This window comes from Schistocerca piceifrons, chromosome 5, assembly GCF_021461385.2.
Source record: "Schistocerca piceifrons isolate TAMUIC-IGC-003096 chromosome 5, iqSchPice1.1, whole genome shotgun sequence".
Taxonomy (NCBI): domain Eukaryota; kingdom Metazoa; phylum Arthropoda; class Insecta; order Orthoptera; family Acrididae; genus Schistocerca; species Schistocerca piceifrons.
Genome location: NC_060142.1, coordinates 531,855,753 through 531,870,276, shown reverse-complemented (window position 1 = coordinate 531,870,276; position 14,524 = coordinate 531,855,753). Strand labels below are relative to the sequence as shown.

Below are 14,524 nucleotides of genomic sequence, written 5' to 3'. Positions count from 1 at the left end.
GGCAGATGGCTCTCCGCCACGCGGGATAGCCGTGCGGTCTCAGGCGCCTTGCCACAGTTCGCGCGGCTCCCCCCGTCGGAGGTTCGAGTCCTTCCTGGGACATGGATGTGTGTACTGTCCTTACCGTAAGTTATAGCTCTCCTTTTTCCAGGAAAGCATTCAAAGTCAGCAGTCAAATAAAATACAGGGTGATTCAAAAAGAATACCACAACTTTAGGAATTTAAAACTCTGCAACGACAAAAGGCAGAGCTAAGCACTATCTGTCGGCGAATTAAGGGAGCTATAAAGTTTCATTTAGTTGTACATTTGTTCGCTTGAGGCGCTGTTGACTAGGCGTCAGCGTCAGTTGATGCTAAGATGGCGACCGCTCAACAGAAAGCTTTTTGTGTTATTGAGTACGGCAGAAGTGAATCGACGACAGTTGTTCAGCGTGCATTTCGAACGAAGTATGGTGTTAAACCTCCTGATAGGTGGTGTATTAAACGTTGGTATAAACAGTTTACAGAGAATGGGTGTTTCTGCAAAGGGAAAAGTTCTGGACGGCCGAGAACGAGTGATGAAAATGTAGCACGCATCCAGCAAGCATTTGTTCGCAGCCCAGGAAAATCGACTCGCAGAGCTAGCAGAGAGCTGCAAATTCCACAATCAACTGTATGGAGAGTCCTACGAAAAAGGTTAGTTACGAAACCTTATCGTCTGAAATTGGTTCAAGCACTGTCTGCAGCTGATAAGATTAAAAGAATTGATTTCTGTGATTTTATCCTTGCTCAAATGGAAACAGATGAATCTTTCGTTTCAAAGATTGTGTTTGGTGATGAAGCAACTTTCCACACTAACGGGAAAGTCAACCGTCACAATGTCTGTATATGGGGCACTGAGAATCCGCGGGAAACAACTCAGTATGAACGTGACTCGCCTAAGGTGAACGTTTTCTGTGCCATTTCAGCCAATAAAGTTTTTGGTCCCTTTTTCTTCGAAGGTGCTACTGTAACTGGACTACAGTATCAGGAGATGTTAGAGAATTGGCTGTTCCCTCAGCTCGAACAAGAAGCACAACAGTTCATATTTCAGCAGGATGGAGCGCCACCACATTGGCACTTATCTGTCCGTAACTACCTGAACGTAAACTACCCGAGGAGATGGATCGGCCGCCAGGCAGCCCGTGACAGAACACTTCATCACTGGCCTCCAAGAAGCCCTGATCTTACCCCCTGCGATTTTTTCTTATGGGGGTATGTTAAGGATATGGTGTTTTGGCCACCTCTCCCAGCCACCATTGATGATTTGAAACGAGAAATAACAGCAAACTGTTACGCCTGATATGCTGCAGAGAGTGTGGAACGAGTTGGAGTATCGGGTTGATATTGCTCGAGTGTCTGGAGGGGGCCATATTGAACATCTCTGAACTTGTTTTTGAGTGAAAAAAACCTTTTTAAATACTCTTTGTAATGATGTATAACAGAAGGTTATATTATGTTTCTTTCATTAAATACACATTTTTAAAGTTGCGGTATTCTTTTTGAATCACCCTGTATATCACTATTACCTCAATAGACACACGGTAAACTGCTGCCATACAGCAGTTGTTTGTTAGCTGACACTGCAAGGTTGTGATTGGCGGAGAGTGTGAAGAGCCACATCGTAAATATCGTTTGTTAGGGTCTAAGCAGTCCTGCACGTGGTCAGACACGCGATCCATTTTGTCGTTCTATACTGCAGTTAACCCATTTGGTAATCGCCACTCCTTGGCTAAGGACACTTTGTAAAAATTTACAAGGCGATTGTCGACAACTTTGGGGTCACACCTGGGCTTGTGATCCGACGTATATAAATTTATTACTCTAAATTTGGTGGTCAACCACGTTAAACATTCTATTTCAACCGTCTTGTCGTTGTGACGAAAAATATCTGCTTACCTGGTTCCCAGTGCTTCCAAAACTCCTTCTGACCGAAGCGCTTGCCTCTTAGTCCCAGCTGAGAGTCGGCCAGGACTATACACTCACACAGTGGGAGATGTAGGCTGATTTCTACCATATGCTCTTAGGATTCTGCTGGGATTTCCCATACAAAAGTCAAAATGTAACGCACTAGAAAGTAATCTACCGTGGAAACATACCAGCAGATGGTCGTATTGAAGATAGCACCATAAACATCGACGGAGTAATACACTGTGGGATCAAAAGTATCCGGACACCTGGCTGAAAAGACTAAAAAGTTCGTAGCGCCATCCATCGGTAATGCTGGAATTCAGTATGGTGTTGGCCCATCCTTAGCCCTCATGACACCTTCCACTCTCTCAGGCATACATTCAACCAGGAGCTGGAAGGTTTCTTGAGAAATGGCAGCATTCTTCACGGAGTGCTGCACTGAGGAGAGGTATCGATGTCGGTCGGTGAGGCCTGGCACGAAGTCGGCATTGCAAAACATCCCAAAGGTGTTCTGTAGGATTCAGGTCGGGACTCTGTGCAGGCCAGTCAATTACAGGGGTGTTAATGTCGTGTAATCACTACGCCACAGACCGTGCATTATGAACAGGTGCTCGATCGTGTTGAAAGATGCAATCACCATCCCCGAATTTCTCTTCAACAGTGGGAAGCAAGAAGGTGCTTGAAACATCAACGTAGGCCTGTGCTGTGATAGTGCCACGCAAAACGACAATGGGTGTAAGCCCCCTCAATGAAAAACACCACCACACCATAACACCACCGTCTCCGGATTTTACAGTCGGCACTACACATGCTGGCAGATGACGTTCACCGGGCATTTGCTATACCCACACCCTGCCATCGCATCGCCATATTGTGTACCGTGATTCGTCACTCCGCACAATGTTTTTTCCACAGTTCAATCGTCCAATGTTTACGCTCCTTAGACCAAGCGAGGCGTCTTTTGGCATTCACTGGCGTGATGTGTGGCTTATGAGCAGCCGCTCGACCATGAAATCCAAATTTTCTCACCTCCAGCCTAACTATCATAGTACTTTCAGTGGATCATGATGCAGTTAGGAATTCGTATGTGATGATCTGGATAGATGGTCTGCCTATTACACATTACGACCCACTTCAACTGTCGGCAGTCTGTCAGTCAACAGACAAGGTCGGCCTGTACGCTTTTGTGGTGTACGTGTCCCTTCACGTTTTCACTTCACTATCACGTCGGAAACAGTGGACCTAAGGATCTTTAGGAGTGTGGAAATCTGACGCACAGACTTATGACAAAAGTGACATTCAATCACGTGACCACGTTCGAAGTCCGAGAGTTCCGCGGAGCGCCCCATTCTGCTCTCTCACGAGGTCTAAAGACTACTGAGGCCGCTGATATGGAGTACCTGGCAGTAGGTGACAGCACAATGCACATAACACGAAAAACGTATGTTTTTGGAGGTGTCCAGATACTTTTGTTATCACACAGTGTATAATCATTGACACTAAATGAATGTGAGACCCTGTATTCATCAGTTGAAATTTCATTGTGTTTACAGGTGGTTGAAGCAGCGGATAAGGTCAGCACTGTGGCTGCGTTAGGGGCGACTGTTGTGTATCTCCTCGGTCTTGTCACCCCGTTAGGACCAGTGATGGCGGTAGCTGGTGCTTGTGGAGCTGTTAGCGGCCTCTACGGCGCGGCACGCAGTGGTAAATCGCTGGTCGACCGTGGTAAACACGGCCAAACCGTCAACCCCTTAAGCGATCGTCAGGTAACGTCTTACTGTATTTATTTATTTTTGGTCCTCAGTCTTCCGACTGGTTTGATGCGGCCCACTACGAATTCCTCTTCTGTGCCAAACATTTCGTCTTCTTGCAACCTACGTCCTTAATTATATGCTAGTTGTATTCTAATCTCTATCTTCCTCTAAAAGTCCCTCTAGTACAAGGGAAGTTATTCCCCAATGTCGGAACACATGACTTATCATCCTGTCTCTTCTCATTGGCAGTGCTTTCCATATATTCCTTTCTTCCTCGAGTCTGCAGCGATCCTCCTCGTTTCTTACCTCATAAGTTCACTTAATTTCGACATCCGTCTATAGCACCACATCTAAAGTGCTCTGATTCTCTTCCGTTGTGGGTTTTCCACAGTCCATGTTTCACTACCATACAATGCTGTACTGCAAACGTACATTACCAGAAATTTCGTCCCCAAATTAAGGCTTAAGCTTGATACCACTAGACCCCCTCTGGCCAGGAAATCCCTTTATGTCAGTTCTAGTGGTCTCTCTATGTCATTCTCGCTTCGTCTACCGGGGGCTGTTCTGTTGCTTAGATTTTGAAAAATTCGTAACTTCAGATACTTCATGACCGTCAATCCTAATGTTAACTTTCGTGCTGTTCTCATTTTTGGCACTTCTCACTACTTTAGTATTTCTTCGGTTTACTCTCAGTCCATATACTGTACTCGATAGACTGCACATTCCGTCAAACAGTTTCTGTAATACTTCCTCATACCCAGTGACAATAGCATTGTCTTCATCGAATCATATCATAGATACCCTTTCACCTTGAATTTTAATCCCACTCTTCAGCTTCTATTTTCTTCATTGCTTTTTCGATGTGTAGACTGAACAGTAGGGACAAAGGACTACATCTCTGTCTAGCACAATTTTTAATCCAAGCACTTCGTTCTTGATCTTCCAGCCTCATTGTTCTGTCTTGATGATTGTACATATTATATATTACCCATTTCTCCCCACAGCTTACCCACGTTTTTCTCAGAATTTCGAACACCTTCCACCATATAACATCGCCGAACGCCTTTTCCAATTTGATAAACCCTATGAACGTGTCTTGATTTTTCTTCGATTGTGCCGCCATTATTGAGCGCAATGTCAGAATTGCCTCTCTGATGCCTTTACTTTTCCTAAAACCAAACTGACAATCGTCCAACAAATCCTCAGTTTTCTTTACCATTCTTCTGTATATTATTCTTGTCAGCAACTTGGAAGCATGAGCTGTTAAGCTGATTGTGCAATAATTCTTGCACTTGTTTGCTCTTGAAATCTTTGTAATTCTGTGGATGGTGTTTTTACAAAAGTCTGTTCGTCTGTTGCCAGTCTCACAGATTCTACACACCAAGCCGTTTTGTTGCAATTTCCCCAAAGACTTCAGAAATTCCGATGGTATGCTACCTATCTCTCATGCTTTATTTGATCCCAGGTCTTCTAAAGCTCTTTCAAATTCTGATTCTAATACTGAATCTCCTTTGTCTTCCCTATCGTCTCCTGTTTCTTCTGTCACTTCATAAGAAAAGTCGTCCCCTTGTAAGAGGCCTTCAGTGTAGTCTTTCCACCTATCCACACTCTGCTATGCATTTTACAATGGAGCTCTCATTGCACTCTTAATTTTTTTGCCCTTGCTTAATTTCAGTGACAGTTGTTCTGTACGCTGAATCAGTCCTTACGAGAAATTTTTTTTTTCATTTCTTCACATTCTTCATGCAGTGATTTTGCCTTAGCTTCCCCGCACTTCGTACTTAGTATATTCCTAAGTGACTTGTATTTCTGTACTCCAAAATTTCCATAAACATTATTGTACTTTTTTCTTTCGTCGATCAACTGAAGTATTTCTTCTGTTACACGTATTTTCTCTACAGTTACCTTTCTTTTACCTATGTTTTTCTTTCCAGCTTCTGTTGCTGCCATTTTTAGAGCTGTCTATTCTTCATCAGTTTAACTGCCTACTGAGCTATTAATTGTTGCAGTATCTATAGCCTCAGAAAACTGAAAGCGTATCTCCTCATTTTGTAGTACTTCGTGTTCCATTCGTTTGCGTGTTGGTGCTTCCTAACTAGTCTCTTAAATTTCAATGTATTCTTTATCGTTACTAAATTGTGCCCTGAGTCTGTGTCTGTTCCAGGAGACTCCATAACAATCTGAGGTTGACATCATAGGAAGCAAGTGCTACTCAGAGATGAATAGGTTGACACTAGAGAGGAATTCGTGGCGGGCCATACGGAACCAGTCAGAGGACTGGTAACACAAAAAAGGCGAGAAAGGTGTTTTGTTTCTATCTCCCATACATTTATGCCAATTAACTTCCATATTAGTCAAACTTACACTTACGGTCTCATCAGCCGAGATTGCAGCTACAACCTCAGTAGGACATGGGAACCAGCATTGAGTCTAATTAAAAAGACGCTCAGTAAAGGAAACGAATGGGTGACTAGGGTGGACGAGGCAATTACACCGACGCCGCCACAGACGCCGACGCCAGCGTCTCACCGACCGCTGACGCGCGGGTGTGGACCGCAGAGAGAATGCCTCGCGAGGGTAGGGGATTTAAGACGGCCGCCCAGGAGCTCAGTTCGTCAGCGCACCTGATGATGGCGACATGTCTGATCGCCGAAATATTGTGTCCGTTGGACGCTATGGACCGGCAGTACACCCGTGGACTGTTCGAACAAACTTACACTAGTTCAGAATTACTGCATAAGAAGTTACCTTACTGATTACCTTCTTTTGACCTTACGCCAGCTCGGTGTAAGAAGTCCATTCATGATTCATGTACTTCTCATTAAGCCCGTCGTTAATGTTCTAACTTGCAACTTTCTACATTGACACACTCAAGGATGCATGTAGTAAATTGACTGTTACTGCTGTTACAGTATATCCTGCTTGCAAATACAATAAGAACTAAATTGATGTTATGGTGAATGTGGAGGTGCAAATTCATATTCTTCCTGCTCTGCAAGTGGAACAGAAAAAGGAAAGGCAAATGAGCTTGGTATGTACTCTCTGCCATACACTCCATCAGACTGCTGCTGTGGTCCGCACTTCAAAGATTGTTTGATGCGGCTGTCCACACTAATCTGTATTGTGGAAGCTTCCTTATCTCTGAATAACTACCGCAATCTGGCTTGCTGTATTCAAGCGTTGGTCTCCTCCTGACATTTTAATCCTCACCATCTCAAGAAACACACATACTCTCTCTCTTCCCCTCTCCCTCTCCCTGTCCCTCCCTCTCTGACCAAAGAGAAAACTCCTTCATCCTTCAACCCTCTGAATGTGTGTTATCAACTAATACCTTCTTCTGATGAAATTCACGTTATAAACATTTCTCTCCCCAGTTTTATCGAGTACCGTCTCACTTATTATCTAATCTTCGCATCTAATCTTATATGTTCTTCTGAAGCACCACATTTCAAAAGCTTGTATTGAACGGTGTGTTATCCACGTACAGGGTTACAAGCCAGACAAATACTATCAGAGTTCCTATCACCGACTGTCCTTGATACCTTCAATTACCATCAAATCTGTCAAAAGCTGTCTGTAAATCTCTAAATGCTATATACATACTTTTGCCTTTCTTCAGTGTATCTTCTAAAATGTGTTAGGGTCAGTATTGCCTAGTGTTTTTACATTTCTTTGGAACCCAAACGAATCTTCTTGAAGTTGGCTAGTACCAGTTTTCTATTATTTTGTAAATAATTAATGGCTGTATGTTACAACCATGTCTTAAACATTGTATGTAGAGATGCAAACCATAAGTAGATCTTCCTCTGTTCGATACAGTGGCACTGAAAGCTTGTTAAAATTTAAACCGGAAATGTAAATGTCTTGGTTTTTGATACGTCATTATTGTGTATGGTGTACATATTGGCTATAGATCACGTTATTAGACTCGTTTTGATTGTTAAGTTTCTTGTGTTACATCAGAGGGATTAATAAACAGGTGAATGTTAGATTTGATTACAAAGAACTGTTGCTATTTGCTTGATAAATGAATATGTCTCAAGATACGGTGGAAAAATCTGTTTGGCAAAATAACATGTCTATTTTCCAACAAAGCACACAGCACGTGGGTATGTAAAGTTTCTCCACCATTTGGCACGCCATGTTTTGGGGTTTTGGCTTAATTGGGATAAGAATATGTGTTACTTTTCAAGTCAGAGTCATTTGGCTAATCTCCTGTAATCTGTTTTACATATTCTGATCTTCGGTGCCCCTGTTAGTTTTCCTCTTCAATGTTCCTGAATGGGCCGGCCGTGGTGCTCTAGCGGTTCTAGGCGCTCAGTCCGGAACCGCGCGACTGCTACGGTCGCAGGTTCGAATCCTGCCTCGGGCATGGATGTGTATGATGTCCTTAGGTTAGTTAGGTTTAAGTAGTTCTAAGTTCTAGGGGACTGATGACCACAGATGTTAAATCCCATAGTGCTCAGAGCCATTTTTTTGGTTCCTGGATGTTATAATAAATGTCCCATTGATGTCTCCCTTTGTCAAATAACGGTGTTCCTCATCTACTAATTTTAGTACAAAAAATTTATCTCAGCATTTCATTCCAACCATTCTTCAATAAAACGATATTTCAAATATTACCAGCTCCTAAGCCATATTTTGTGCTAAGTATAGCGGTCATTTATTTTGGAGGCTTTTTCTCAATCTGCCTTACACCCATCCCAAGGTCTGCGAACCTTAGCGCTGGTATCTGTTGTGTTGCATTGTTACTCCTTCTCTGAAATTTGCTGTTGTATTGCATTGTTACTCCTCCTCCGAAATTTGCTTTTGCTTACTTGATTTCTTTAACTTAAAAGTTTAACAACAGTGATAATAATCAGGCTTGCATGCTTTCCTTGACCTTCCAATTTTTTCTCTTTCATTTCTGCCTACTGATCTCTTTCCAAATAAGCAGCAATAGATACTTAATGACTCTAATTAATCTAATCAAATATACAGGTAAATTTGAGTCTACATGCTCTGTAGTGCTCACTTAAGCACTTGGCAGGGATTGCATCAAACCACATCCATACTCTTTTTCTACCACTCCACTGTCGAATAGCTCATGGATAAAACGAACACTCAAATCTTTACCTGCGAGCTCTGACTTCTCTTATATTATCATGATGATCATTCCTTCGTATGTAGATGGGTGTCAACAAAACATTTCAGCGTTTGGAGAAGAAAGTCTTGCCGTAACAAAAAAAAGCCTTTCTTACAATGATTCACACGACAACTCTCATATCATATCTGTGATATTCTGTTCCCTATTTCATGATAATGCAAAATGAGCTACCCGTATTTGATCTTTTCAGTGTCCTCCATCAATCCTATGTGATAAGGATCTCATACTGTAAAGCAACTCTCTAGCAGAGGATGGGAAAGCATAGTGTTATTAGATTTGTTGCATCTTCTAAATGTTTTGCCAACAAAAGGCCGTCTCTGAGTGACATTCCCAACAGCATTATTTCTAGAGAGAATATATTCATGGTTGCAAAAAAGATAGATTTATTAGTTCATCTGCAACGTATTTTGACTGTATTGAAAAGCACTGCAGGTAATCTAGGAAAACTACAAAACCCAGTACACGTATAATGGCCATATACAAAATCTTTAACCCTACAACATAAAAGTTACAAATCCTAAATTACATTTAGGGGGTGGGGGGATGGTAACTAAAGAGCGTACTAGTTCCCATAGCATACAGTATAAGATTTAACACTTACAAAACTATGGCTAAATAATAATCTCTTGAGTGAGGAATCAATTGCATAAAGTTACAAGCAGGAAAGAATGGGCTAAGTGCATTTATAACAGGTAAATATAGAAGAATGCTGATGGTCACAATTTTTACCTAAAACAAGAATGATGTCAGTTCATATACAAGATTTTTAGCTGAGGCCTACCGTGTCGTAGTACCAGGAACCTCATCATGTGGCAACACCACAGTTTCTAACTGTGGGAGCCTGTGTGCAAATAGTCGGGAAGAACGCCCTGTTTCTGAAATAATATAAGTTTGTAAACTGATTTGAAGATTCAGATCGTAGTGCCAAACAGCGCCTGATTTTTCGACAATAACTGTTCGTTTAGAAGCCTAGGCATTGTGAAGTGAATGTTTTGAAATTTCGAAATCAAGCAAATTTAATTTTATTTTCTACGTGCAAGATTATAAGATTTTCCAAACTTCGTGACTGATGACCTGACGCTTTTAATGTTCAGAGAAGGGAATATTTTTTAATTTACCCTTTTTGCTAGCAAGAATTCGCTGAATCCGTTAGTACACAACCCCCACGTCTGTCAGATACATTCGGCCGGACATTCTGGGCACATAATTCTATAAATCCCGATTTCAGTAATAAACGATTAGTGGGATTCTCATCGTGGCAGAGAGCATATTGAATTGAGGTACCCCGAGAAAAAACAATGTGGACATTAGTCCAAATAAAAAAATTTCGCTAAATTATAAAAAAAGGGTCAAAAATGGAATCGCAAGTGGGGGGGGGGGGGGGGGGGGGAGTGGTTTGTGTTTGCAAGGCAAACTTCAGCAAAGTACATCTGAAAATGTTTTAATAATAGCTGGTTTTTTGCTTAAATTTTTAAAATAAGAGGCCATAGAAGCCTTTACAAATATCTATAAAAAGTCACTTAATGCACATGTGCTAAGACATCTGATGATTAGAAGGGATAAACGGTTTCAGAGAAAAACTAGATATGGCTAGAGAAAATGGAAATCACAGGAAACTGTGTTTAACTGTTATTGAACTTACAGTTTCTTTAATATAGTCCTGCTGTGCACCCAGTCTTTACATTCACACAACATTTGCCTGCATCTGTCACATGTTACTCCATCATTAATTTACAAGCAGCCCTGAGAAAAGAATTATATATCTGAAATTTGGTAGGAGAGCTTGGTAAATTCATGATCACACAAAGCTTTTCCTGCTGTCAACCCCTTTCCAATAGTACTCGTGCCACTGACAAACATAATGTTCTTCTCAGTATATTCACTACTTTCATTCATTCATGTCCTCCACACCTTAACTTGAAAACTGTAAAAGACCAGGCATCCTCTGCTCAGAGACAAAAAAAGTTACGTTGATACTACAGGAATCAATTGAAAGCAAGACAACAGTGTAGCCAATAGCTGAAAGCTGAAAGCAATTGGAAAAAATGCCACTAGGCTTATGAATTCGAAGAATAGATGATACAGAGCAACAGATGGGTGTGTCTTGAGTTTGCACACTGCCATCTACACTGAATTTAGGACCTCTAGCTAAGGCTTTGGTCTAAAATACCCTAATATCATCACAAAGCATACTTGAGCATCATAATCACCAATAAAATGCTTTCATCATGTTCAGTGTACCTTCTGGTCTTAAGAAATGTACTGTTTTTCATATGTTCGTAAAGAACAAAGTTACAGAAAGACAGTCACATTGGCTAATGTCGTTTGGTACTTAAATATCATTTGATTTACACCTGTCTAATGTCCGCCCCTAGTAGCTGAGTGGTCAGCACGATGGAATGTCAAACCTAGCGGCCTGGTCAATTGCCGGCTGGGTCAGAGATTTTCTCCGCTCAGGGACTGGGTATTGTGTAGTCCTTCTCATCATCATTTCTTCCCCACCGTCACGCAAGTCGCCGAAGTGGCGTCAACTCTAAAGACTTGCATATGGCGACTGGTCTACGCAATGGGAGGTCCTAGCCAAATGGCATTTCCATTACCTTTCTCATTTTGCTTTCTTGATTTGGGATGTTCAACATAAATGGCACAACAAATACAATTACATTTCGTGACATTTTCATTAAAGTTGTTAACCATGAATGACTCTAGTTTGTGAGGTTGATTTCATTATCTTGTAAATTTTTCACATCACTGAGTAGGTGGTAAGATTTTAGCATGGAATACCTCACTTTTCAGTGTCACTCAAAGGCATAGAGAAAGTAGTGTTCCATCGAAGACAGTCATTTCAGGCAGAGTAAACATGCAGTTTATGACCATCCTTTTGTACTGATATTTTGTGTATGCTTCGAACTAGCAGTGTATAGCACCTTCATCTTGTTCTATACTTCACAGGCAGCCATGTCATGGATATCTGTGGCGGGCAGTGTGGTCGGTATGGCAGCTGGGGCGGCAGCGAGTCGAGCAGCAACTCTGGCGAGGAATGGCCAGGTGATGAGCAAGACAGGACAAATAACGTGCAATGCTCTCAACGTAACCTCACTGGCTGTCAATGCCACAGGTATTGGTATTGGCGCCATCAGCCTTCGTGAACGCATCAAGGAGGGGGAGGCAACAGCTCTAGAAGTTTTCCAGTTCAGTGCCTCACTGTTGTTTTTCGCTCACGCAACAGTCAATTTCCAGACAGCTTCACAAATAATCAAGGAAACACAGAAAGGAGTAATGGAGGATTTTGAGAAGAGTCTAAGAAGCAACCGGCACAGGAAACAGTTCAAGAAGTTGGCGAAGAACACCGCAGCTACTGGTGAGAATCCAATGGATGGTAATGCAAGAGTTATTAGGGGCATCCGCAGCATTGATAACAAGGATGATTTCTTTGCTGGCATGGTCAGAACAAGGAAAGACTTTGGCGGCCACAAAGCCGTTTTTTCTGAAAATGGAAACATAGTTGTGAATGGTGGTGCAGAGATACATCCAATGAAACTGTATGAACTGGGCAAACAGCAAAGGAGAGAATTCCTCTCATTGGCCAAGCAGGCATCACAGGGCAAAGTATCTGATGCGACCTTAAAAGCTCGTTTTGATTCTGTGCTCAGCACTAACACTTCTGGCTCTTCTGGGAGGAACACATCTCAGGACAGTGATGTAATGGAGGCAGAAAAAATACTGACTTCACAGCTGCAGCAGGGAACACAAGGGATAACCATAGGCAGAAATGAGGTTATGCTTATGCTGTCAGTTGTGGACGAGCTCACAGTTCTGGTGTGCTCAAAGACAGACAATAAATATGCGAAATGGTGGCACCTTATCTGGCACCATGTTAGTAAACTTGTTAGGGAAATGTGCAATACATATGATCAAGCTCTAAATCTTGAAAAACAGATACATAACTTTGTAGATAAGCGCCAGTTTGATCTGATAAACGGCATACAAATGACCAATGTCTTCATGCATTTCGTTTGTGAGGTTTACAAGAAATACAAAGATCACATTGAACAACTGATAAAGGATATAGAGAAGAAATTGAAGACAAATGATATCATCTGTGAAAAATGTAAACAGGCCATGTGACAAGTAAGGAGCTTTATTTACTGAGTTTGTGAACTCTGTTAAGACCTGAAAATTAATAGTTACATGAGTGCTATTGCAGTTGGAGAACACACAGTATGTATTGTCTTGTTACATCAGTGTAAAAGACAATTGTTTTAAAATAAATGTAACCTCTGCAGTTATTACCAAGGATTGCTATAGTTCCAACTTGTAATACTTTGTATTGCACCCTAGGTAAAAAGTAATGTTCAGTTCTGTGCTGCAGTTTTTTGAAATGTTCAGACTGACTTCTTGTATTTTAAGATCTGTGCAGCATTTGAAATGTGGGTTTATAATGAAAGCACAGTAACAGTAGTGCAATATGATTAAATTTTCTGTCTATCATAAAAGTTGCAACACACTATGATGGGATAGCCTGAGTTTTACTCAATTTGTTCTGTGTTAGAGTATTATTATTATTATTATTATTTATTATTATTATTCGGCTTTATTTACTGGCTATTTTTTGTTACTTAATGATTTTCAGTAAAACATATAATTTGCAATTTAAAGTAACAAAAGTCATTGATTTGCTGATGTGCTTATATTGACAGACAGAGAATTTAATAAGTGGTCATTGTACATGAAAAGAGAGACTGCCTGCACAATATCCTAAGAAAAAGGATAGTGGATTATGTACAAAATTGTAATAATAGAGAGAGCACTGCAGATAATAATGAGTGGAAAGACTTGTCACACATTATCTAGGACACAGCAGAAGCAGATGTACAGAGGACACAGCTACACAGTTCAGAGAGTTTTTTGGTAATCCACACAGAAAGGAATGTAATATATAAGAAACAGCTCACAAGACTGATTCATTAAAAATATTTAGTTGTTGTTGTTGTTGTGGTCTTCAGTCCTGAGACTGGTTTGATGCAGCTCTCCATGCTACTCTATCCTGTGCAAGCTTCTTCATCTCCCAGTACCTACTGCAACCTACATCCTTCTGAATCTGCTTAGTGTATTCATCTCTTGGTCTCCCTCTACGATTTTTACCCTCAACACTGCCCTCCAATGCTAAATTTGTGATCCCTTGATGCCTCAAAACATGTCCTACCAACCGATCCCTTCTTTTAGTCAAGTTGTGCCACAAACTTCTCTTCTCCCCAATCCTATTCAATACCTCCTCATTAGTTACATGATCTACCCACCTTATCTTCAGCATTCTTTTGTAGCACCACATTTCGAAAGCTTCTATTCTCTTCTTGTCCGTACTAGTTATCGTCCATGTTTCACTTCCATACATGGCTACACTCCATACAAATACTTTCAGAAACGACTTCCTGACACTTAAATCTATACTCGATGTTAACAAATTTCTGTTCTTCAGAAACGATTTCCTTGCCATTGCCAGTCTACATTTTATATCCTCTCTACTTCGACCATCATCAGTTATTTTACTTCCTAAATAGCAAAACTCCTTTACTACTTTAAGTGTCTCATTTCCTAATCTAATTCCCTCAGCATCACCCGATTTAATTTGACTACATTCCATTATCCTTGTTTTGCTTTTGTTGATGTTCATCTTATATCCTCCTTTCAAGAC

General features: G+C 41.2%; 1 protein-coding gene across 3 annotated transcripts in view; it reads left to right on the top strand.

Annotated features, from left to right (window-relative positions):
* Positions 1-13,121, top strand: part of LOC124797878 — a 238,443-nt gene extending 225,322 nt beyond the window's left edge. For 2 of the 3 annotated variants that reach the window (XM_047260972.1, XM_047260971.1), the window contains 2 exons: positions 3,483-3,695; positions 11,782-13,121. In XM_047260972.1, coding sequence (XP_047116928.1) covers positions 3,483-3,695; positions 11,782-12,957 — 1,389 coding nt within the window. In that variant the 3' untranslated portion in view covers positions 12,958-13,121. The remainder of the gene's footprint in view (positions 1-3,482; positions 3,696-11,781) is intronic. The other variant, XM_047260974.1, reaches the window with a different exon arrangement.
* The last annotated feature ends 1,403 nt before the right edge of the window (positions 13,122-14,524 follow it).